This window comes from Myotis yumanensis, unplaced genomic scaffold (assembly GCF_028538775.1).
Source record: "Myotis yumanensis isolate MYYU_CA2020_CCGP unplaced genomic scaffold, mMyoYum1.0.hap1 SCAF_20, whole genome shotgun sequence".
Taxonomy (NCBI): Eukaryota; Metazoa; Chordata; class Mammalia; order Chiroptera; family Vespertilionidae; genus Myotis; species Myotis yumanensis.
In genome coordinates, this window is record NW_027223771.1 from 19996286 (window position 1) to 20023002 (window position 26717).

Genomic DNA, 26717 nt, shown 5'->3' on the forward strand with positions numbered 1-26717 from the left:
GTAATAGGGTCAGCAATCCTACATAATAAAGAGCTAATATGCAAATGGTCATCACACCCTCGCAGCCTTGTGCCCTCGCGCTGGGGCTGTGGGACCGGAAGCTGGGCCGTGGGACATGAGGCCGTGTCCCCATCCCCAGAGCAGGGGCCGAGGGACCTGAAGCCATGTGGTCCTGAGGCTGAGCCTGGGGACCTGAGTCCGCACCCCACACCCTGGTGGGGCTTGTTGGGGGACCTGAGTCCCCGCCTCCCACCTCTCTCACCAGGGGACCTGAGGTCAGGCTGGAGGACCTGAGGCCACACCCCCTGCCCTGTGGGGCTTGACAGGGGTGGGGCCGGCTGGTTCTGGGTCTCTCACGATTTTGAGACACGCACAGGTGGACAGGGATTTGATTATGGGTCCCAGGGCATGCCACCACTCTGACAGGAGGGAGATTTTCATATACATTTTACTGATTTTCTTTTATCTCTGACACTTCTATTATAAAGGGAAAATAGCAATATTAAAATATTTCCTCTAATTAATTCCCTTTTAATGTGCATGTATTTTTTGTGCCAAACCACTATCTATATGTATAAAAAGGCAGCTACCATAAAGGCCATAACGATCTAACAACTGGTCACTATGAAGCCCACTGTGGCCAGCTAACCATCCCGATCAGCGGGTGGGGCAGATGGCCAAACTTGTGGCCCCTCCTCCTGCGGGCCCACCCTGATCAGACTCTCCCACCCCGATTAAGACCAGGGTGTGCTGGCCAAATTCCCGCTCTCCTCCCCCTGGCCATATGTGCCCCTGATCAGCCTGCCCCATCACGATAGGCCTGCAGCCCCTCCCCATGGCCAGCCTTCCCCTGATAGCACCCTCCCCAACCCACTAGGGGATGGGGCTGGGTGGCCAACCTCCTGCAGCTCCTCGCCCTGTCCAGCCTTAGCCCTGATCGCCACCCCATCTCAAAGAGGGGGCAGGGTTGGCCACCAACCTTCTGCAGTCAGCTCCCCCTGGCTGTCCACACCCCTGATGGGCCCCCACCACCCTCATCGGCTCACAGCCCATCCTCCTGCCAGCCCACCCCTGATTGCCCCCACCACCACAATAGAGGGCAGGGACTGCTGGCCAACCACTCATGGCCCCTCTCACAGGCCACTGGTCCCAGATAGGCACCCGCCATCAACTCCATTTGGGGGTGGCGCTGGCCAGCCCACAGGCCACAGCCCCTCCCCATGGCCTGCCCCACCCCTAAATGCCCCCCCCCAGCCCAATTGGGGGTGGGGTCCGCCAGCCAACCACCCGCAGCCCTTTCCCCCAGCTGGCCCAGCCTGGATCAGGGGCCCTGATCAGGCCAGGATACAGGCGGGCTGGTCAGCAACCTCCCACCTTCTCCTCCTCCTGACAGGCCCAGCCCTGATCTGCCCTGATTGAGGCCAGGCTGGCCAGGCCCTACCTGTGCATGAATTCGTACACTGGGCCTCTAGAAAAAGTAATAGTGTGTACAGCTAGTGGGGTTCAGTGGTTGGGCATGTACCCAATAACCAACAAATTGCTGGTTTGATTCCAGGTCAAGGCACATACCCAGGTTGGAGGCTCCATCCCAGTGGGGGAATGCTGGAGGCAGCTGGTCAATGATTCTCTCTCATCATTGATGTTTCTTCCTCTCCCTTTCTCTCTAAGAAATCAATAAAGACATTTGAAAAATGAATAGTGTTGATTTGCCTCAACAACAACAAAGTGATTGTGGGCCATCACGTTTTCTTCCAACTCTTGTAAGCAAAATCATGTCTTGTTCTGTCTTCATACAGGATGTCCCAGGCATAACTTTCAGGGAACAGGAACCAGCCTGGAGCTGGTCTGCCTCAGCTGGGCCTATAGCGTTTGAGTTCTTGACTTCATGCAGAAAGATGGTACAACAGGAGTTCAGAGTGCAGATAAATAGTGAAGAAAATGATTAGTTTTCTCACGGATGGCATATTCTAGTTGGGAGAAAGTAGACAATAAACAAAGACTTAACAGGTCAAGTGTGAACAAAAAAGTGACCACATACTAAACCTGATAAGCTCAGGGGAGGTGCCTGGCAGCCCTTACACACTCAGAGACCTAAAGTCCCCACAGAGTGTTATCAGTGGAAGTGGGTATCCCCTTCCCAACTGGGTGCTTGAAGTCGGTCCTTACAATATCTGGAGAACAACACATGTCTGAGACTCACACTGGGGGAGGAGTGATTGACAGCCCTGGGTTTGCCAAGTCCCGTATCCCTTAATCCAGACCTGGAAAATGTGCAGCTGGGGACTCAGCAGGGCTTGAAGCAGAGCCAGTGTCCGGAGTTTCCTTCCCCTGGAGGAGCTGGGTCCTGCATGACATCAGCTTAGTTGCAGTCCATTAGTCCACTGTGTGTGGGCTCCACACGGCCTTGGGCTCTGTGGGCAAAAGCAGGAGCACGAGAGTCCCGCAGGCCAGGAGCGTGGGCCTAGCAAGAAGAGAACTCCTTTGTTTAGGAGGTAAGTGTCTCACATCTTCTCACACTTGCAGTGGCCACACCTATTGTAATGAATGACCTGTTCCCAGGTGTTACTGACAGTAAAGTACCTTCCCTATTTCATGGAGACTTGACTGGGCATGCATCTACTCTTCCCCGGGCCAGATTCCTCCCCGTGCCCTCTGAGGGGAATAGCCCTGGGGAGTGTTAAATTGCCGTTTTCTGGCAAAGCTGCACAAAAGACATGCCTAGGAAATTTGGCCTTCCCTTTGCTCCCCTCCCCTTGTTTGTAACTGGGTTTATTACAGCGGTATCACGGATGGAAAAAAAGAAGCAGACCCATTGATGGATGAGAACAGAAAACCCCAAAACTAAAAACATAACTTGAGAATCCAATGCACAGTAAAGTGACATTTTAAACTAGGCGAGAAAAGGTGGTTTGTGACAGGTGAATAGCCCTTTTTTAACAAAAAGTTCTTAAAATTAACACCATGCTCCGAAATGATTGGTTAAATATTTATTTGGGGGAAAGGAAACGTAAGTGTAAGAGGTGGGCCACAGGGGGATTAAGAGGCATGTGGAAAGAGGTTTTCTTTCATCTGGAGAACAGGAACTGGTTTCCCACACATTTGCACTTACAGACACATATTGCCACAATCTCTGAAGCCATGAAAACATCCATCTGTTCTTGCATCAGGTACATTCCCTGGAGCTTGGCTGGGGCACGGAGGGATGAGGAAGAGAAATAAACTGAGTCACAAGGAGATTTAGAGATTTGTTAAGGGGAGTTTTCTGGGGCATCCTGAAGTTCCACACCACCCTAGCCCTGGTCTTAGGCAAAGACTGCCTTTTCACTGGGGTGAGTAACATTTGCAAGCGTCTGGAAACACTTGGCCAACTTCCAGGGAGTTTGAACAGAACCCACACCTGCCCACAGGCAGTTCCGGAGATTTGAGAGGCTTGGGCTTTTTTGCACATGGGCTCTTGCTGCCCTTGACCACAAGGCTCTGTGCACATGGGCAGTTATGTCAGAGGCTGTTGCTTGGTTACTATGATTCTGAGCTGGGAGATGCTCAACTGCCCAACTGCCAAACTGCCAAACTGCCCTGCTGGAACGCTGTGGCAGGTGGTGGTTGGCTAGAGAGCTAGTTTTGGCTTCAGGAGGCGAGAAAAGTGAAGGGAAGGTGAGGCTTCTCTGAAGCCTAGACTCTCCATGATGAAGAAAGTGTTTTCTTTTCTGAAGAATGCCAGCGTGGAAGCGAAGTTCTCCCCTACCAGTCAGGTCATGGACTCCCCTACTAAGGGGGGCAAGAAACCCCCTATCAGGGGGGGCAAAGTTTCCCCTACAAAGGAGGATAAAACCCTCCCTGTCTGTGGGACAAAGGTCTCCCCTACCAGTGGGGTAATGGACTCCCCTACCAAGGGGGGCAAGAAACCCCCTATCAGGGGGGGCAAAGTTTCCCCTACAAAGGGGGATAAACCCCCCCCTGTCTGTGGGACCAAGGTCTCTCCTACCAGTGGCGTCGTGGACTCCCCTACCAAGGGGGGCAAGAAACCCCCTATCAGGGGGGGCAAAGTTTCCCCTACAAAGGGGGATAAACCCCCCCCTGTCTGTGGGACCAAGGTCTCCCCTACCAGTGGCGTCGTGGACTCCCCTACCAAGGGGGGCAAGAAACCCCCTATCAGGGGGGGCAAAGTTTCCCCTACAAAGGGGGATAAACCCCCCCCTGTCTGTGGGACCAAGGTCTCCCCTACCAGTGGCGTCGTGGACTCCCCTACCAAGGGGGGCAAGAAACCCCCTATCAGGGGGGGCAAAGTTTCCCCTACAAAGGGGGATAAACCCCCCCCTGTCTGTGGGACGAAGGTCTCCCCTACCAGTGGCGTCGTGGACTCCCCTACCAAGGGGGGCAAGAAAACCACTATCAGGGGGGCCAAGGTCTCCCCTACCAGTGGCGTCGTGGACTCCTCTACCGGTGGAATGGCGGTCACTCCTACCAGCGGGGCCGAGATCTGCACTACCACCCACGGGTCCAGTGGAAGGGAATTCAGAGATCCCTGCTTTCTAGACAAAAGTCTGCACGGGATCCACAGAGCTGCCAGAGATAACAACCGGTTGAGATTGCAGCTAATCCTCTCTTTGGGGATAAGTGATGTGAATGAAAGAGACAAGAATGCCAGGTAATAGGGACTGCAAGGCTGGGGGCCCGGGGTCCACTGGGAGGAGGTGGGTGGGCCTGGGAGAGGCACACCCTTGCCTGGGCTCAGCAGCTGGAGATCAGCCCTCCTGTCAGCCAGGGCGCAGGGCTGACTTCCGCTCTGGGGCCCCGCAGCACCTCCCTGGTGGACACTTGACCTGGGACCGGGCGCTCAGACCAACTTCATGAGCAGCAAAAACAAAAACATAAAGACGCAGTCATAATTCCTCTTACAGAACACTTTACTGGCAACTTTTAAGTGATTTAACTACATATCAATAATTGAAGCAAAATTGAGCATATATAGCACTTTATATTTGATGTACACATTTTATACCATAATGTTGCATCGTATAGAAAAGTGAATAATGAGAGAGATAATTCCCCAAATAGATCAACCTCTAAGTTAAAAGTTCTTTGGATAAAATCCAATAACCACTTTATATCAATGTATGCCTATGTTTTTATTAAAATGTTTTATTGATTTCAGAGAGGAAGGGAGAGAGATAGAAACATCGATGTTGAGAATGTTTCATCAGCTGCCTCCTGCATGCCCCACACTGGGGATTGAGCCCACCACTCAGACCTGTGCCCTGTCCTGAATCAAAGTGTCACCTCCTGGTTCAGAGGTCGAAGCGCACCTACCAAGCTACATCAGGGCTCACCTATGTTCTTTATTGAGGGACCTCAGAAGGAATTTGAAGTGGGAAGATGGCTGTGGTCCTGTTGAGGAAGTTTCAGTTTCTCAAAATGTGTGCTATGTTGATCAATTTTACAAGCAAATAGATATGGGTTAAAATTTTCAAGTTACATGTTATCATTTATCATTGTGATGAGATTAAGAAAATTTTTGTATAGTAGGCACAGGTTTATCATTTTAGATATCAGCATGTGCTATAGATTTCCACAAAGCAGTTGTTTACTTATAGCTGAAAAGACTGATAAATGATTGGAACAGAATGGAAAATGCCCAAACATCCAAATATATGTAAGACTTAGAACTCGATGCTGGTCACATTTCATGTTTGGAGGAAAAGGTCAGTGACAAATGGTGGAGAAATATCTGTTGAGTATTTGGAGGAAACTAGCTAGATTTTTATCACCTCCAAATACCAGATTAAAAAATTAGGTATACAAAATGAGAAAAGTACTAGGAGAAAACACAAATGCCTACTTATACTTTTAAAAAATTTTACTTATTGATTTCAGAGAGGAAGAGAGAGAGTGAGAGATAGAAACATCAATGATGAGAGAGAACCATTAATTGGCTGCCTCATGCACCCCCCCCCCCCCCCGCCACTAGGGATTGAGACTGCAACCCGTGCATGTGCCCTTGACTGAAATTGAACCCGGGACCCTTCAGTACCCAGGCTGATGCCCCGTCCACTGAGCCAAACCAGCCAGGGCTATTTATACTTTTTAAATGATTATAAACCCTTCAAAAGCAAGATTTCTGGAAGTTGACTGAGCAATATAAAAAATGCAAACCCTCTGTGTGTCAGAAAATAATATTAGTAGGGTAAAAGAAGAAATTCTAGCAAAATATTTGCAATGTATGTGTATCAGAGAAAAAAAAGTCCGCACTTTACAGAGAAGTTTTTTTGAAATTGGCAAGGGAAAACTAATTTGAAAGTGGACAAAGTACTTTTGGCATATGTACAGGTGACCAATGACAAAGGTAAAAAATATTTAGTGTCCTTGGTAGCAAAAGGAATTTAAGTGAAAAGAGGAAAATAATATTTTCCATCCACAAGGTTTGTGAAGATGACCAGTGATTATCCTTATATTGCTGCTTAAAGTTTAAGTTGCTTCTGACTTTGGCCATAGGCAATTTGGTGCTGAGTACCACATTTAAAAACATAATTATATTTCCTATACCCATCAATTCTATTTACAGTAAAATATCTCTATGAAATAGACAATTTACATAGTTTGTTTGATTCAGCACTGCTTAAAATAGCAATATAATAAGAAGAAAAAGGTCAGTTTGGTTACACAAACACAAAAACAGACTATGACCATAGCCAAAAATAAATGCAAAATGTGATAAAATTTATTTCTGAGTATTTGAATTAAAAATGAACATTTCAAAAAATCTGATATCTGCAAGGATCCTGTACAGAAATTCTAATAAGAATTATTATGAGTGAAATAATCCTGGGGAAGAGCAATAATATGAATCCTGCACAGATAAAATTGGTTGCTTACTTCCTGTTTTTTGGACTTATGTTTGAAAGATTTTTGAGGATTGGTATCTTCAGAAGTAAAGGGAATCTTTTTTTAAGTTTCTTTTGATTGTTGATACTGTTACAGATGTCCCCCATCACCCTCCCCCCTCTTAGTGCCTTTCCACCCAGCCCCTTTCGGCCTTCACTTCACAGTTGTTTGTGTCCATGGGCTGTGCAAATATGCACATATGTTCTTTGGCTAATCTCTTTGAGTCCCCCCAACCCCCTCCCACTGAGGTCTGTCAGTCTGTTCCCTATCTCCATGCCTCTGGCCCTATTTTGTTTGTTAATTTATTTTGTTCCACATGTAAATGAGATCATATGGTATTTGTCTTTCTCTGATTGGCTTATTTTGCACAGCATAATCATCTCCAGGTCCATCCATGCTGTCGCAAAGTATATGAGAGTTCCTTCTTTTTTTATAGCATCATAGTATTCCATTGTGCAAATGTACTACATCTTTACTCATCTGACATGGGCACTTGTGATGCTTTTTATCTGTGCCTGTAGAGTGTATGCTTATATCTAATTGCACACATATGTGTTTTATTTTATATATGTATTTATTACCTATAATATGCAAATGATTATAGAGTAATCATTTTAGCTGTGTGCTTATAAAAATCAAAAAAAGCGCCCAGTATAACTCAGTTGGTTGGAGTGTTGTTTGGTACCCCTCCTCTACACTGACAGGGCATGGGTTCATTCCAGGTCAGGACACATACCTAGGTTGTGGGTTCCATCCCTGGTCAGGGTACCTATGGGAAGGGACTGATCGATGCTTCTCCCTCACATTGATGTTTTTTTCTCTCACACTCTCCCCTGCTCCCTCCCTCTTTCTCTAGAATGAATTAAAAATAATTTATCGTTAAAACTTTTTTATTTTTGTCTTGTTTTTGACAGGATGACAGATGTCTCCTATTTTTTTCCATTTTTGTCCCCCCTCAACCCAGCCTCCACCCCACCACAGGCCTTCCCCAAACTATTGTCTGTGTCCATGGGTTATGCATACATGTACATGTGTTGTTTGGCTAATCTCTTCCTGTTCCCCCATCCCCACCCTGAGATCTGTTATTCTGTTCCATGCATCCAGACTTCTGGACATTTTTTGTTCATCAGTTTATTTTGTTCATTAGATTCCACATATAAGTGAGATAATGTAATATTTGTATGTCTTCAACTGGATTATTTCTTTTCTTTTTTTAAAAAATATATTTTATTGATTTTTTACAGAGAGGAAGGGAGAGAGAGATAGAGAGCTAGAAACATTGATGAGAGAGAAACATCGACCAGCTGCCTCCTGCACATCCCCTACTGGGGATGTGCCCGCAACCCAGGTACATGCCCTTGACCGGAATCGAACCTGGGACCTTTCAGTCCTCAGGCCGACGCTCTATCCACTGAGCCAAACCGGTTTCGGCTGGATTATTTCTTTAAAAAATAGAAAATAGAAGTGATTATTACTATTCCAGAAGTATCATTTTAACTTATAAAAGTTTTCTTTAAAAATATTGAACTCTCCCACTGTTTATTCATTCTTTCAGTCCATTTGTACATGAAACATAACCTGAATATCTATTATGTAGCAGACATAGTGTACTCAGGACCTTTTCAGTCTATCTCCCAGACCCTTTTGTATTCTTAAAAGGTTCATGTTGGCCAATATGAGCAAAATGAGATATTAAAAATGGAAGTATTAGGATTTAATCACAGTTGAAGCTTTTTTCTCCCTGCTTTCAACAGTGTGGGGTTGCGGGGGGGATGATGACACATTTGTAATTCCTTAACTAATAAAGAATTTAAAGATAAAAAACACACAAAAAACAAAAGTGTTTCTGAAGGTAGGAAATTGTAAAGGGTAACCATTACCTGCCTTTTTGAAAAGTATAATAGTATTAAATAATATTGATCATTGAGAACATCTGTTTTCCAGACAATCTATACCAGGTACATCTAAATATTGGACAAAATGAGTCATCCTATTTATTTGAATCCTGCATTTCCTTTGGTTTCTGTTTTCTTGAAAATCAAAGTATGAATTACTTTAAAAAATTCTTGTTTTGCTTTTTTAAGTAGTCAATGAATACTTAAGGCTTTTAAGAACTAAAATTTATGTAAATACCAACCATTGATTAGAACAGCAAGAGCTCTGTTGTATTCATCGTCATGTCACTTAATGTAAGGCACCATGGATGGTATGATGCCAGTATTTTATGCATCAATAAACTTTTTAAAATGCTGCCAATAATAGTTGTAACACGTTCTGAATTAGAAGTTGGATTCCAATGTCAGAGGTGTTAAAGTGTGAGAAGGTAAGCATTTTAGAATCATTGAAATACTGTGTTCTTCCTGATCCTTAAAACAGGTCTGCAGAGTAGGTAGAATGAGGTCATTTTATTTAATTGAAATGCCTTTATAAAGTGGTAGTAAGAATGACACTAACATTAACAATTATTGAGCCGTTTTTGTGTGTGTGTGCTAGGAACTGTAGTAAACACTTTGCATAGATTCTCATTTAAGCAAACAGTGATGTCCTGGGAAATAATTACTCTTTTTATCTCCATTTTGTTGATGAGGGAATTGAGGCACAGAAAGGCCAGGTGATAACTAATAAGTGGCAGTTAAAATAGGATCAGACCCACATGGAAACTGAATTCCCAGGTCATCTTCTCTCTGCTCAAATAGGCTGCTCCTTCATTAATGTGCTGAGTAACAAGAACTCATATCGATTGCACTGTTTGCAGAAGAAAAAGAACTATTGGTTTTGAAGTCATAGGGACACATGTTTACAATGACATGGATAATGTGTGTTTTGAGACAGTGCCCTTTAAGTTCCTAAAGAGCCCTCTGACATCCATAGGACTGCTCTCCATGTGGCCTGTGCCTATGGCCATTCAAGGATCGTGAAATACCTAATAAAGAAAGGATGCGAATTGAACCTCTGTGATGCTGAGAATCAGACAGCTCTGATGCAGGTATGCACTCGCCAACTATGTCAGCACGAGATGGGGTTGATGTAATTCCTTAGAATAAAAATGGATTTACCTCATTGACTATAAGTCATTGGTGAAAGAATGAGATGGGTTTGATTCAATTACTTAGAATAAAAATCAATTCATCTCATTGAACTAAAAGTCATTGGTGAAACTTGTGGAATGTTTACTTTGATTCCTAGAACTTAATCATCTATTTCTTGGCATAATACTGACAGGCCCTACAACACCGGAGAACGTTCTGTGCAAATGTGCTGCTAGACCATGGTGTCGATCCAAATATAGTGGACATTGAAGGCGACACTGCTCTCCACCATGCTGTCCGTGGTGACAGTATAGCTATAGTGGAAAGGCTGCTTTCGCACCAGGCAGATATTGAATCGAGAAACAAGGTATAGCTCAAGTAACCTTATTTTGAAAATATTTGGAATACATGTTTTTAGTTTAGTTACAAGCATTTTTTAAAAATTATGTTTATATTGAGAGAGGCAGGAAGAGGGAGAGAGAAACATCATTGATGAGCGAGAATCATCCAATGGCTGCCTCCTGCACATTCCCTACTGAATATGGAGCCCACAAATCTGGCATGTGCCCTGACCTGTCATCAACTGTGACCTCTAGGTTCATGGGTCTACACTCAAACACTGAGCCACACCAGCTGGGCACGAGCATTTTCTTTCTCACATACATATACTGAATAGAATATATCAGGCCCTGTCACCATGGAAACAACTCCAAAGCCCAGTCAGAGGGGGCTGGAGAAATGTAGCGTCCACAGAAGGGGGCAAAGCTCTGTCTCCCTTCCACCCCAGAAGGAAGAACTTCCTGTTAGTGCCTGGGAGTGGGAGATAGGCTCAGAGCCCATTAAGGACTGAAGGCCTGGGGGAGTGAAGTGATGCTGTGGACTGGCTGCTCTGCTGGCAGGCGCTTAGGAAATGGTGCTGCTGGGGATGGATGGGAGGAGGAGGCCTAGTACCCAGCAAGGGGAGTTGGGTGAGAGCAAGTGGGAAGGGGAAGCCCCAATCCACAGGCAGCAAAATCATGACAGTATACCAGGATAGGAACAAAGATGCTTGGAACCAGTACTGTACATGTTGGAAGTGAGATTTGGAGAATGATGTTGCAGTTCAGCTATTGAAGAGGGAGTGGAGGGCATTTTAAAAGGGAAGGACAGCCAGTGACTGCACAAGAGAGAGAAGAGGCTCTTATTTTTTTTATCTTCACCAAAGGATATTCTTTCCCATTGATTTTAGAGAGAGTGGAGGGAGGGAGAGATGAGAGAGAGAGAGAGAGAGAGAGAGACATCTATCTGAGAGAGGCACATGGATTGGGTGCCTCCCCCATGGGCCCCCTTTTGGGCTAGGGATCAAACCTTCAACCCAGGGGGACTTACCTTTGAATTGGAATCTAACTCTCAACCCTTCCATGTGCAGGCTGACACTCCAGCCATTGTGTAACACTGGCCAGGGCAAAAGGGGCTACTTTTTATTCACTTTCTATATTATATGTGTAAGTTCAGAGGATATTTCATAATTTTTAATATTCAATTTGTATCTATGTAATTTCTTAAATTATAAATTGTTTTTACTGCTTTGCAGCGTGGCCTCACACCACTTGCACTTGCTAAACTTTTAAACAAGAGTAACATGGTGGAATTTTTAATATCCAGAGGTGCAAAACAAGATGAGGAGAACAGGTACAATAGTTTGTTCTGTTTAAAATGTTATTTGGAGAGCACATTTATTAAAGCTGGGGACAGTAAAACCGGAAGAGCTTAGGATAGAAGAAGCGGGTGTTAATTGGAACCATGCTAAGCTGCCAGAGAGATTCCAATAGTGCTGCAGGAGAAGACCAGACGCTCCTTTCCCCTTTGTTACCAGATCTGTACTCCAGGTCACTCTCTTCCTGTGGAGCATCTTTGTTTAGGGAGTGGAAGGTCCCATCAGGCCTTTCCAGACTAGTAACCACCAGCTTGCCTGAGGTTCCATAACTGAGGTTGGCCCCTCAGTGATCTCTTTGCCATAACAATGAAACTTTCCCAAGCGACTTAAATTTAACTCAGGTTTCAAAATATTTTAAATTATGCCTCACATGGAAGCCAGTCAATAGAAAGCTCTGAATCAAAAGTAGGGTATTGGGCCTTAAAATTCCTAAGAGCCCATCCATGACTCGTCAAGGATGACCAGTAGGATTGCAACTTCCAAGCCAACTGGGGTGGACAGGTAGATTCAGCATCGTTCTCATAAAGATCTGCTGGGTCACAGTGTGAGTAGGTAGAGAATGGTAGTAGGAGTCTAGGCCAGGTCCTGGCTTCTGTTAGTTTTCTGTGGTTGGTATGATTCGCTACAAAAAGAAGGGAGCATGGTGTTATCTGACTGCATGAGGTAATATATTAGTACATACATTTAGTTGTCAGTTATATAATATCTGAGATTCCCTGAAATACAAACCACAATGTCAGTACAGGTAATAATGAAAATTCATAATATTTTCTGAAAACTGCAACATTTAGATGTTAGAAACCATGAAAAGTTCACATTGGGATTTATTTGGGATTCAAAAATAGTTTCAGCAAATTAAGTTTATTTTTTTCTTTACTGTTTTTCTGAACATGTACTTTTGCTCGATCATCTCATTTAATCCTCCTAACAACCTTCTGAAATAAGGTAGTAAGATTCTTCTTTTGTAGAGGAGGACCTTGAGCCAAAGAAAAGTGACTTGTTTGAGGGGAAATAGCTGTGGGATATAGAACTAGGAGGTGTGAGTTCAAGACTTTTGTGATAATGTCAAGCTAACTCTAATTAATTCATTGAACTACCCACAAATCATGACTTGTTACAATTTTTTTTAATTACATACTTCATAAAACAGTTGTATAACATACAAATATAAAGTATATAGTATAAATAAAGTTTTAATATTAGTGCTGATATTATCTAAAATATTCTAAGCATTTACAATATTTGTAACTATTTTTATGTTAATATTAAGAGAGTAATATTATTTATCACCATTTTTTGAACACAGTAAAAAGGAACTAACTTCTGAAGAAAAAGGACCCCAAACAACTGAAAGTTGTACTCCTGGTAAGATTTCTGATAGTGAATTTCCCTTGGTGGTCCACCCTGTATGAAGTAAGAGTAAGGAAGTTTTGATAATGAAAGAGCACGGAAAACATACCAAACAATGTGCAAGTTGCATATATAGTTTTTCTTAATCTCTTTCTTAATACCATAGTATTCAGTCTGATTAACAAAGTTAATTGTAGGTCATTTAAAAACTAGGGCAATATGGTTTGAAAAGAAGTTCATTTATTTAGTTCTGACCCCTAAAATCCCACATTGTATCTTTATGTTAAAAAGAAAAAAGATGTAAGTTAGGATGGTGTATGTTTCCTCTAAATTCACAAGAACAAATTGGGCTTGATCTAAAATGGATCTTTAGTTTTAACTGCGAATTGATTACATTTAGTAATAGAATACTTGTTATTACATAGTGATTTTTCTCACTAAAAAAGTAAATAAATCTATGACCTCAACAATACTTCTCTGGTACCAAAAACTATGGCAAATGATAGGAGCTACAACACTTAGCCAGTGTGTAAGAGTCCCGATGAGATTGTTTATAAAAGGTACCTAACCATTGTACAGTCATCAGAAAGACTGTGCCTGATGAGAAGCATGGCCTATTTTTTATATTCTACCAACAAGGTCTCACTATTATCAACCTCATTCCTCAGAAGTCAAAACAGAAGGAGATATGTTGACTTCATTAATTTGATAATTATCAGGACACTGGAATTTCTTTAGAACAAGATGCTCTGTTGCCATTGGTCAGATGATAATGATAGCAAAGGTTCAAATAGCCCAACCTGGAACTCAACAAACTCTAATAAATGTACAAAAATGTTTCCCTATAACAAAAATGCCAGATGTGGCACCCAGTTCTTTGTACAATCTGAACTGTATGAGGACACCTTGGACTTAGTAGACTTTTATCAGAGGACTTGGGTAGTTGGTTTTGCAAATGAGAGGAAATACAAGGATGGAATAGCATTTCGACCTTGGAGGTGCTCATAATATGGGAGAGGTGTCTGTGGTTTATTTCTCTGTTTTTCTAAAAAGAATTTTCAAAGAAAATGTCAAAATTCAGTTATTCATTTTTCAGCTGAATGGTCTGCCATTTAACTTTCAGGTGTCTTTCAGGTACTAAGTGTTACTCTGATGTTGCAGAATTGAAACATTTTGAAAACAGTCATTGCCCTCTAAGTTCTTGTTGGTATCATTGTCATTTCTATGACTTACTATACTTTATATAGTGCTTAGTATTTGTCAGAGCTCATTAGCATCTTATAATTATCCCTATTTATTCATTTTCTTGGTGTTTAGTATGTGTCAGACACTTTAAGTCCATGATGAGAGTTAGAGTTTTAAAAATGTGGCTGAGGCTCCCCCCCACCCCCGCAGTGACTGTACCAATTTACAATCACATGAACAGTGAGTGCTCCAGACTTTCTCTTTTCTCCACATCCTCGCCAACACATGCTATTTATTTATATTTTGATGACAGCCATTCTGAGAGGAATGAGGATTTACTTCCTCATGACTTTCATTGGCATTTCCCAGATTAGTGATGTTAAGTTATGTGTTTCCTTAATTTTTTTTTAAAAAATATGTTTTTATTGACATTAGAGGAAGAGGAAGGGAAAGGGAGAGAGAGAGATTGAAACAACAATGAGGGAGAACCATCACATCCATGGGCTGCCTCCTGCACACCCCGTCCTGGGATCAAGCCTGCCACCCTGGCATCTGCCCTGCCCTGGAATGTCACCAGCGATCTCTTGGGGCAATGGACAAAGGACTCCATCTAGTGAACCGCATTGGCTAGGCCTATGTCTTTGTTTGAAATAGGAAGAAAATGAGAGGCTTGCAGTTGATTTCCCTACCTTTTTATAGGCTTGGGTTAATCACGTGCTCATTCCTAAAGCAGTGAGTGGTAAACTAGTGACTCTGAGTAGCTTACTATAATCATTTTTCCTGTTTGAAGTGAGGGAGATAATACCAACTTCTTTGTGTATCAGGACAGTGAATGTCCATATCGAGTTGTGGTTCTCCAGCAAGATTGAAAACTAAGGTAGAGAGCCAGAAATATTTACTTCAGGGATTCATTGGAGTTTTGAGCAGAAAAGGAACAAGATTACATTTGATGAGGGCCCTCTGATTGTGGTATGAAACAGGGATCACCAAACTTTCTCTGCAAAGGGCCTGATTTTAGTCCATGTGGTCTGACATATCTACTGAAGTCTGCCATTGTAGTGTGAGAGCAGTCCTAGAGAATCTGTAATGAGTAGGCAGGGCTGTGTTCCAGTGAGACTTTATTTGTAAAACCAGTTGGCAGCTTATAGTTGGCCTGTGGACCTTAGTTTACTAACACCTCATGCAGAGGATAGATGGAAGGGAATCATATAAAAAGCCTGGGAGACAAAGGGCAGTTGACAGTTGCAAAATAAAGCAGAGACAGTAGAGAGATCGAGTTCATATGATTGTGGTGATGATTGCATGTAAAGAGGTAGTCGGGAGAGAGAATTCTAAGGTGCTTCATAGGTTCCCAGGTAGTGCACTGGCATTTAGTTTGGACATGAAGAATAGGACTTCATCAGATGAGCAGAAAAGAGCAACAGTTCGACAGGAAAGACCAGTTTTTTTCAATACAGGTTGAGTTTAATGATTATCTATGGATATCTCTACACTTTGGATACAATTTCTTTTATTACTTGACTTATCCTATCAATAACTGCCTTCAATAGGTGAGCCATGAATTTATTTCAATAAGAAAAAAAAGATTAGGAATATATAAAAAGAACTCTGTAACCATTAGAACGTCCCTTTAGTATACCGTGTATGATAATTACTGTTCTTTTAGAGTTATCCCAGTTACTTGATTGATTCACAACTGTTTTACAAAGGAATTAAACCTTGTTTAGTTGGAGAAAATTGTCAATGTGATGTCTTCATTTCCTTTATAGAAACTTTGATACCGTAGAACATGTTGTCTGTCATTAGAATTCTGTAATTCCTATTGTGACTAAATAAGAATGTTGCTTATTTCCCATTATTTTCTGACATCAATGTTTGATATATCTTTTTCATGTCTTTATTCCAATAGCTACAAATCTACAGAAAAGTCCAAAAAAAACACCGACCAAAACAAAACCAATGACAGGTATTCTGTGAAATCAACTTCTGTATTCTAATCATGTCTAACACATCAATCCAAGTAATATTTTCACATATGCAATTTTATTAGAGGTTCCTAAACCCACCCCTAGGTCTGATTATTCACTAGAAAACTTTACAGGACTCAGCATATAGTGGTTCTCATACCTGAGATTTATTACAGTGAAAAGACTGGAGAAAAATCCTCAAGGAGTAAAGGTGTGTGTAACAACATGTTGAGGACAGCAGGCACAACCTTCCTTGAGCCCTCTCCCTGTGGAGTTACCAGGATGTGTTTAGATATTCCAGTATCAAATTCTGACAATTCATGTGAAATATGTCATCTACCAGTCTTGTTAGACTCAATGAGAGGTTTCTAAGGCATCTTCCCCATAGCATGTACCAAAATTTTAGATTCCCAGAAGGAAAGCAAGTGCGCAGTATGAACTCCATTGGTTGTAAAAGGTATTTAGACACAAGGGGCTATTCTTCTCAGTTAGGGAAAGGTGGAAAACCTCTCCAGATTCAGGTTTTCAGATACCAACTGAAGGGTAGCCATTTAAGCAGGACTTTCTAAGGATTGCAGTCTTATGCCTGCTGTATGAAATGTCTCTGCACCGCAGGTATAGCCCTGACTATTTTGTCTTGATCTAAACATTTTAAGAGCAAGTAGTATTTAACATAACACGGTACTGTTTCAGTTGCATCATCCATAATTGCTTTCTATGAGGGTTACTTTTGTGACTCTTGGTGAGTATCTTGCAAATATATGTGCATAAAATTACGAGGGCAATATTAGGCAATTAAAAGCTCTCCATTTTATCCAATTAATGCTTCAAGATAATTTTTAGATAAACTCAGCAGAATGATTTCTGATTTAAAATGAGAAGAAAAAGTGTCTTTTAATTATATGGATGATTCACTTTTGATTTATATTGTACTGAATCCCTGTTTATAAATACAACACAAGATATTCAATCGTATTTTTCAGTTGTTTTCTTGCACTGGTATACATTTAAAAGTATTGGTGTTATTTATGTCTTTTCACATCTTTCACTCAATTGCAGGGATAATACCCACTTTCTGATATCAGGGTTTTATCTTAAACTCCAAGGTTACTATCTTGAAAATTGCATTAACATGTTGATATGTGTTAATAGCAGATGCAGGGAGTACATTATTTTGAACAAAAATTAATAAGCCATATTTTTAGAGCAGTTTTAGGTGCACAGTAAAATTGAGCAGAAAGTATAGAGAATGCTCATAGACCACACAAATGCAAACATACACAGCCTCATTCATTTTTGTTAATAATTTATTTTTATTAATTTCAGAGAGAAAGGGATAAAGAGACATAGATAGAAACATCTGTTATGGCCCTGGCTGGTTTGGCTCAGTGGATAGAGCGTCGGCCTGCGGACTGAGGAGTCCTGGGTTCGATTCCGGTCAAGGGCATGTACCTGGGTTGTGGCACATCCCAGTAGGGGGTGTGCAGGAGGCAGCTGATCAATATTTCTCTCTCATTGATGTTTCTAACTATCCCTCTCCCTTACTCTCTGTAAACAAATCAATAAAATATATTTAAAAAAAAAGAAACATCTGTTATGAGATAGAATTATTGATAGGCTGCCTCCTCACACACCACAGCAGGTATTGAGCCCACAGCCCAGGCATGTGACTCTACTAGGAATCGAACCTTAACCTCCTGGTTCCTAGGTCAGTGCTCAACGACTGAGCCATGTGGGCCTGATGCCTTGCTCATTTTTGACCTCCAGCAACAGTGAAGTATATTTATTACAATGGATGAATGTGCACTGACTCATCATTATCAACTAAAGTCCTTAAATTACAGTAAGGTTCACTCTTGGTATAGTGCATGCTATAGATTGTGACAAATGCATGAAAGCACATACCCACCATTAGAATGTAGAATCATATCATACTAGTAGCCCTGCACATGAATCTGTGTGTGAGTAGCTCGCTTCTGCTTGCCTCAGCTGGCCACCCTGCCCACAAATGCTGGTAGCTCTCTGCTGCGCTTAATTGCTGCCCCACCCTCCTGTAGCTCTCCGCTTGTTGCCCCAATCTCCTGGAGCTCTCCACCACTTGTAGATTGGTTGTGACCTTATGGTATCCTGCCTAATTTGCATATTCCTCTATTATTATATTAGATAGTACGGCTTCACTACCACAAAAATCTTCTGTGCTCTGCTTATTCATCCTGCACTTTTCCCTAACCCCTGGAAACTACTGATCTTTTTCACGGTCTCCCTAGATTTGCCTCTTCCTGAATGTTGTGTAGTTGGAATCACACAGTGGGTATCTTTTTGAATATTTAAAGAATGAATTCCAAGGTAATTGGATGTAGTTACCCAAGAAGTTCTGTGGCCTTCGTTGTTATTTTCCATTAGCTTAGGATCTGATGAAATATGCCATATAAGCTGAAAGAGAATGATTCTATTTGCATGTTCCATCTAATGGGAAGGGTTAAGAAAGATGACCTCACACACCATTGCAGAGCACTAATAATTGGACCTCCCTGCTCTATGAGGTGGGTCTAGAGAGACTCTCCCAATTGAAGGAGACAGCCTCAAGTAGTTCAACTTCATACACCTGGAATCACAGTCTTTTCTACTTACATTCCAATTGGAAATGGAGCCAGAGAGAATTTGTTTACTATATTTTACTGGGCTGCAACGTGTAGTGCCTCGAGACAATGATTCCTTATGATAGGAGTGTTTCATCCTGGACTAGCTAGTCTGCACCTACTAGTAAGAGCTGGAGAATTTGTATTGTGTTAGGGAAAAATAAGTATCTCTACTCTAACTGCTCCTAATGGAAGAAGGCAGAAAACTTATGCTACTTAAGTTTGACATGGTTAGTCTATAGTTCTGTTCCCACTAACAATAATATTTTCTGTCAGTCTGATAGGGTTTGGTTAGGATTATTGTTCCTTGTATATAGCAGTGCTCAAGTAAGTATCAAATTTGGATAGATCCCATTTTCTTTTCTTTTCTTTTTTTAGTTGTATATGTTTAAAAAGAGAAAGTAAATGTTCTTAATGCATTAGTGGCCTACAATAATATTTACTCTAGTATAGTCTTCAGGTGTGGTCCCAAAGTTACACTTTCTAGCAATGCATTAATTCAGTAATTTTAAAGTCCTGTATTATTATTGTTTTAAAATGTATTTTTCTTTTTTTAAAAAATAGTGAGTGATGTCTCTAAAGAAGACTCTTTGAGCAGGTAGGATTTTATGGATTTTTCAAAATTATATGCTCACTAAGAAAATGCAGAGAAAAGAAACTAACATTTCTAGAGTGTTCTACTGTTGTCTATACCCTATACCAGTGGTCGGCAAACCATGGCTCACGAGCCACATGCGGCTCTTTGGCCCCTTGAGTGTAGCTCTTCCACAAAATACCATGTGCGGCCACACACGTACAGTGCAATTGAAAATTGGTGGCCCACGCGAAGAAGTCGGTTGTCAGCCTGGGCGAGTTGATTTTGAAGAAGTGGCCTTAGAAGAAGTGGGGGTTGTCGATTGGTTGGGCGATGGGTGACAGGGCGCAGGCGGGTCACTGGATACCTTGGATATGCAGCGCGGGGGAGGCGTGCGCGATTCATGCACAAGTTGTTTGAGCCAGTCGGTCAGCAGTCTCATTGTGCAGTGGTTAATGCTAGTAGCATCTGCAAATCGTGCGCGGGTGACCAAAGATAGAGGAAACAAGTATACAAGACGAGTGTGGATAGGAGAGTTGGAAGGGGTAGACCTCAGCGAATGTACCTCAATCAGATTGAGGATGTTTTTAGCAAAGGCCAGCTTAGGGGTACCCTAATTAAGTTAGTCACAATGTACCTACTTATATAGTTTAAGTTTAAAAAATTTGGCTCTCAAAAGAAATTTCAATCGCTGTACTGTTGATATTTGGCTCTGTTGACTAATGAGTTTGCCGACCACTGGTCTAGGAGGCCCAGTTAATCTAAGCCAGCGGTTCTCAACCTGTGGGTCTTGAACAATGAAAATGCATCCTGCATATCAGATATTTACATTATGATTCATAACAGTAGCAAAATTACAGTTATGAAGAAGCAACGAAAATGATTTTATGGTTGGGGGTCACCACAACATGAGGAACTGTATTGAAGGGTCATGGCATTAACTTAAGCATTTATCTTACTCTCCTAGACAATTGTAGTGGTAAATAGGACCTTGTTTTTGCCACCAAAGCTTCTAAGGCCCATCTCAGTTAGCTATGGCCACAGAACTGAATCAATAGTTTACCTAAGCAAGGCCTCATGGGGCAAGTGTTTTTAGGAAAATGATATGAATTCTTCCTGAAACTAATTGTTTATCTGTTAGTAAAGAATATCTCTGTATAGGTTATGTCATGTTAAGTATATTCAGCATCTAATTAGGGGATATTTCTAATTGATTTTCCTATTTACCCACTTCCCAGTCTTGTTTTCCCAGTCTCCTTTGCCAAATTGTATGAAGTTTTGCCTTTTTGCCTAGAGTCCTTTGTTTGTCTACCTTAACATTTCCTGATTTTTTGAACTTTCTTCTCTCCTTTTCTTGGTGTTTCTTTCATTGTGTTATTTCTTTCCACTTCATCCAGCTCTGGTGTTCTCCATTTTTCTGTAGACAGAATCTAAGGCAGGTAGAATTGCAGAAGTTTAAGGAAGCCTAGCAATTAATTAATCAAAACACCCTTTAGTACTGCAACCTCTGTTTACCACACTGGCCAAGTGGTGGATCTTCCTTTAAATCTTCCCCTATGTCAGATGAGTGACCTCAGCAGAGTTTCTTATCTGTGAGAGGACTTTAAATGAGCAAACCCAAGTGGGATAGGTGGTGGCCTTTCCCCCCCTTCATTTTAGCCTTGGAGGTAATGTACACAGATGAACACTTCAGCAGGTAAATGGTCAACTCTAGACAGACAAACAGGGAATTCACTTGGGCAATATATCAAGTTAGCTGTTTCAATAACGTAATTGAAGAGGCTGAGGGTGAAGTGACCTCTGTGTTATACGCATAGCTCCCATGTGTGCAGGAAATAATGCGTACAAAAATACAGTCAGGTTTCTTCTACAGCAAGGTACTGCTGTTTTTTCTCAAGAGAACTGTGGGTAGATGGCAGAAGGATAAGTATTTACTAGTGGTTTTAATTTATAAGTGTTTGTTTTAAAATGCTAGTAATCAGTAAATTAAGGTATAATCATTTCACTCTTACTGTTTTTTCTGAATTAAAGAGTCACATTTATTGCAATCCGGGACTATGAGGGAGTCATGCATTCCAAATCTCGAAGTCTCACTGTTACTTTATTTAAAAAAAATATTTTATTGATTTTTTACAGAGAGGAAGGGAGAGGGCTAGAGAGTTAGAAACATCAATGAGAGAGAAATATTGATCAGCTGCCTCTTGTGCACCCCCAATTGGGGATGTGCCCGCAGCCAAAGTACATGCCCTTGACCAGACTCGAACCTGGGACCCTTGAGTCCGCAGGCCAATGCTCTATCCACTGAGCCAAACCGGTCAGGGCCTCACTGTTACTTTTTATGTAACAGCTGAGAATTCATAGTTTGCTTTTGGCAGTTTGGGGATGCCAGTCAGTTAGTCTAGGTCAGTGGTCGGCAAACTGTGGCTTGCAAGCCATATGCCACTCTTTGACCCCTTGAGTGTGGCTCTTTCTAAGCCTTAGGAGTACCCTAATTAAGTTAATCACAATGTACCTACCTATATAGTTTTTTTTCTTTTTTTTAATAAATTATTTTTGCTAAAAGTATTACAAAGGGTATTACATATTATGTCCTTTCCCCCCTCCCCCCACAGGCCCTTAACAATCCCCTGCCCTCCCTTACCCCCCAGTGTCTTATGTCCATTAGTTATGCTTATATGCATGCATACAAGTCCTTCGGTTGATCTCTTACTCCCCTCCCTCCTGCCCCCCAACCCTCCCTGGTCTTCCCACTGCAGTTTGACAATCAGATTGAGGCAGCTCTGCCTCTGTATCTATTATTGTTCAAAAGTTTGTAATGGTCTTTATTATCCATGACTGAATTAGATCATGTGGTATTTTTCCTTCATTGACTGGCTTGTTTCACTTAGCATAATGCTCTCCAGTCCCATCCATGCTGTTGCAAATGGTAAGCATTCCTTCTTTTTTACAGCAGCATAATATTCCATTGTGTAGATGTACCACAGTTTTCTAATCCATTCATCTACTGATGGGCACTTAGGCTGTTTCCAGATCTTAGCTATGGTGAATTGTGCTACTATGAACATCTGGGTACATATATCCTTTCTGATTGGTGTTTCTGTTTTCTTGGGATATATTCATAGAAGTGGGATCACAGGGTCAAATGGGAGTTCCATTTCCAGTTTTTTGAGGAAACTCCATACTGTCTTCTATAGTGGCTGCACCAGTCTGCATTCCCACCAGCAGTGCACAAGTGTTCCTTTTTCTCCACATCCTCTCCAGCACTTGTCGTTTGTTGATTTGTTGATGATAGCCAGTCTGACAGGTGTGAGATGGTACCTCATTGTTGTTTTGATTTGAATCTCTTGGATGATTAGTGACTTTGAGCATGTTTTCATATGTCTCTTGGCTTTCTGAATGTCCTCTTTTGAAAGGTGTCCATTTCGATCCTTTGCCCATTTTTTGATTGAATTGTTTATCTTCCTTTTGTTAAGTTGTATGAGTTCCCTATATATTTTGGAGATTAAGCCCTTATCAGATATGACACTGGCAAATATATTTTCCCAAACAGTGGGTTTTCTTGTTGTTTTGTTGATGGTTTCTTTTGCTGTGCAGAAGCTTTTTATTTTGATGTAGTCCCATTTGTTCATTTTCTCTTTAGTTTCAACTGCCCTAGGAGCTTTATCAGTGAAGAACTTGCTTCAGCATATGTCGGAGATTTTGTTGCCTTTGGATTTTTCTAGAATTTTTATGATTTCCTGTAGTACATTTAAGTCCTTTATCCATTTTGAGTTTATTCTTGTGTATGGTGTAAGTTGGTGATCTAGTTTCATTTTCTTGCATATATCTGTCCAATTTTCCCAACACCATTTATTGAAGAGACTATCTTAGCTCCATTGTATGTTCTTGCCTCCTTTGTCAAATATTAATTGAGCATATTGGTTCGGGCTAATTTCTGGACTCTCTATTCTATTCCACTGATCTATATGTCTGTTCTTGTGCCAGTACCAGGCAGTTTTGAGAACAGCGGCTTTGTAATACAGCTTGATATCTGGCATTGAGATCCCACCTACTTTGTTCTTTCTCAGAATCGCTGCAGCTATTTGGGGTCTTTTTTTATTCCAGATGAATTTTTGCAGAGTTCGTTCTAGATCTTTGAAGTAGGCCATTGGTATTTTAATGGGAAGTGCACTGAATTTATAGATTGCTTTGGGTAGTATGGACATTTTAATAATGTTGATTCTACCAATCCAAGAACATGGTATGTTCTTCCATCTCTTTTTGTCTTCCTCTATCTCTTTTTTCAACGTCCTGTAGTTTTCTGAGTAGAGGTCTTTTACCTCTTTAGTTAAGTTTATTCCTAGGTATCTTAATTTTTGGGGTGCGATGGTAAATGGGATTGTTTTTATAATCTCTCTTTCTGAAAGTTCACTATTGGTGTATAGAAATGCCTCAGATTTCTTGTGGTTAATTTTGTATCCTGCTACACTGCCAAATTCATGTATTATGTCTGGTAGTTTTTTAATGGAGTCTCTAGTGTTTTGTATGTATAATATCATGTCGTCTGCAAATAAGGGCCGTTTTACTTCCTCTTTTCCAATTTTGATGCCTTTTATTTCTTCTTTTTGTCTAATTGCAATGGCTAATACTTCCAGGACTATGTTGAACAGGAGTGGTGAGAGTGGGCATTCCTGTCTTGTTCCTGTTCTTAGGGGAAATGGTGTTAGTTTTTGTGCATTGAGTATGATGTTGGCTGTGGGCCTGTAATATATGGCTTTTATTATGTTGAGGTATGATCCTTCAATTCCCACTTTGCTGAGAGTTTTTATCAAAAATGGGTGTTGGATTTTGTCAAATGCTTTTTCTGCATCAATTGATATGACCATGTGGTTTTTTCTTTTAATTTGTTTATGTGATGTATCACGTTTATTGATTTACAGATGTTGTACCATCCTTGCATCCCTGGGATAAATCCTACTTGGTCATGGTGTATGATCCTTCTGATGTAGTGCTGGATCCGATTTGCTAAGATTTTGTTGAGGATTTTGGCATCTATGTTCATGAGGGATATTGGCCTGTAATTCTCTTTCATTGTGTTGTCTTTACCTGGTTTTGGTATTAGGGTGATGCTGGCTTCATAGAATGAGCTTAGAAGTGTTCCTTACTCTTGAATTTTTTGTAGTAGTCTGAGGAGGATAGGTTTTAGTTCTTCCTTGAAATTTTGGTAAAACTCCCCTGAGAAGCTGTCTGGTCCTGGGCTTTTGTTTGCTGGAAGCTTTTTCATGACTGCTTCAATTTCTTCCATAGTTATTGGCCTGTTGAGATTTTTAGATTCTTCCTGATTGAGTTTTGGAATGTATTTTTCTAGGAATTTGTCCATTTCCTCCAGGTTGTTTAGTTTGTTGGAGTAGAGTTGTCCGTAGTATTAACAATCATTTGTATTTCTGTTGGGTCTGTTGTTATTTCACCTCTATCGTTTCTGACTTGGTTTATTTGGGACCTCTCTCTTTGCTTCTTGGTGAGCCTGGCTAGAGGTTTGTCAATCTTGTTTATCCTTTCAAAGAGCCAGCTCTCTGTTTCATTGATTTTCTGTATTGTATTTTTTGGTCTCTATGTCATTTATTTCTGCTCTAATCTTTATTATCTCCTTCCTTCTGCTCACTCTGTGGTTTTCTTGTTGCTCTCGTTCTAAATCTTTGAGTTGTAGAGTTAGATGATTAACTACCATTTTTTCTTGTTTTTTGAGATAGGCCAGTAGAGCTGTAAACTTCCCTCTCAGGACTGCTTTCATTGTGTCCCAGAGGTTTTGGATTGTTGTGTTTTCATTGTCATTAGTGTCCAGGATGTTTTCAATTTCTTCTTTGATGTCATTGGCAACCCAATCAATATTTAATAACATGCTATTCAGCTTCCAAGGGTTTGAGTATTTGGGGTTGTTTTTATTGTAGTTTATTTCTAACATTATGCCATTGTGGTCTGAGAAGATGCTTTTTATGATTTCAATCTTCCTGAATTTGTGGAGACTTTGCTTGTGACCCAATATGTGGTCTATTTTTGAATATGTCCTATGAACACCTGAGAGGAATGTATATTCCATGGCTTTGGGGTGAAGATGTCAATTAAGTCCATCTGATCTAGTGAGTCATTTAGGATTGCTGTTTCTTTGCTGATTTTTTGTCTAGAGGACTTATCCAGTGATGTCAGTGGTGTATTAAAGTCCCCTACTATGATTGTATTGTTGTCGATCTCTCCTTTGATATCTTCCAGGAGTTTTTTTTTTTAATGAATTTGGGTGCTCCTGCGTTGGGTGCATATATGTTTACCAGGGTTATATCTTCTTGTTGTATTGATCCCTTTAGTATTATGAAGTGTCCTTCCTTAGCTCTTGTTATGACCTTCACTTTGAGGTCTATTTTGTCCGATATAAGTATTGCTACCCCAGCTTTCTTTTCCTTTCCATTTGCCTGAAAGATATTTTTCCATCCCTTCACTTTCTGTCCGTGTGAGTCCCTTCTAATGAGGTGGGTCTCTTGTAGACAGCAGATGTATGGGTCATATTTTTTATCCATTCAGCCACTGGATGTCTTTTGGTTGGAGCATTTAGCCCATTTACATTTAAAGTTATTATTGAAAGGTACTTGTTTGTAGCCATTTCTTTTTTTGTGTGTGGCTGTTTTCTTTCTGAGCTTTTTATTTCTTCTTTTTACACCAGTCCCTTTAGCATTTCTTGCATGGCTGGCTTGGTGGTGATAAACTCCCTTAGCCCTTTTTTGTCTGTGAAGCTTCTTATTTCCCCTTCAATTTTGAATGATAGCCTTGCTGGATAGAGTATTCTTGGATTCAGTCCTTTGCTTTGCATCACTTTGTAGATTTCCATCCATTCTTTTCTGGCCTGATGTGTTTCTGTTGAGAAATCATTTGATAATCTAATGGGAGATTCCCTTGTATGTAACTTTCCATCTCTCTCTTGCAGCCTGTAAGATTCTCTCTTTGTCCTGAACATTTGCCATGGTAATTATTGTGTGTCTTGGTGTGGGTCTTTTCGGGTTCACCTTGTTTGGGACACTCTGGGCTTGTGTGACTTTTTTCTTCCCCACCTCAGGGAAGTTTTCTGATATTATTTCTTCGAATAGGTTTTCTAATCCATGTTCATCTTTCTGTTGTTCTGGCACCCCTATTATTCGTATGTTGTTTCGTTTCATGTTGTCCCAAAGCTCCCTTAGGCTCTCCTCCTCTCTTTTAATTTTTTTCTCCAATTGCAGTACAGTTTGGCTGTGTTTTGCTTCCTTGTCTTCTAAATCACTACTTCGGTCCTCTGCTTCTCCTAGTCTACTGTTGTTACGTTCAATGGTGTTTTTTATTGCAGCTATATCGCTCTTCATTTCTTCTTGGGACTTACTTAAGTTGTTGATTTTT

General features: G+C 41.2%; 1 protein-coding gene across 1 annotated transcript in view; it reads left to right on the plus strand.

Annotated features, from left to right (window-relative positions):
- Positions 1-9081: 9081 nt before the first annotated feature.
- The window catches only part of LOC138998402 (ankyrin repeat domain-containing protein 26-like), a 105420-nt gene continuing 87784 nt past the window's right edge, over positions 9082-26717 (plus strand). The window contains exons 1-4 of the mRNA XM_070400501.1: positions 9082-9088; positions 9735-9868; positions 10105-10278; positions 11485-11582. Coding sequence (XP_070256602.1) covers positions 9082-9088; positions 9735-9868; positions 10105-10278; positions 11485-11582 — 413 coding nt within the window. The remainder of the gene's footprint in view (positions 9089-9734; positions 9869-10104; positions 10279-11484; positions 11583-26717) is intronic.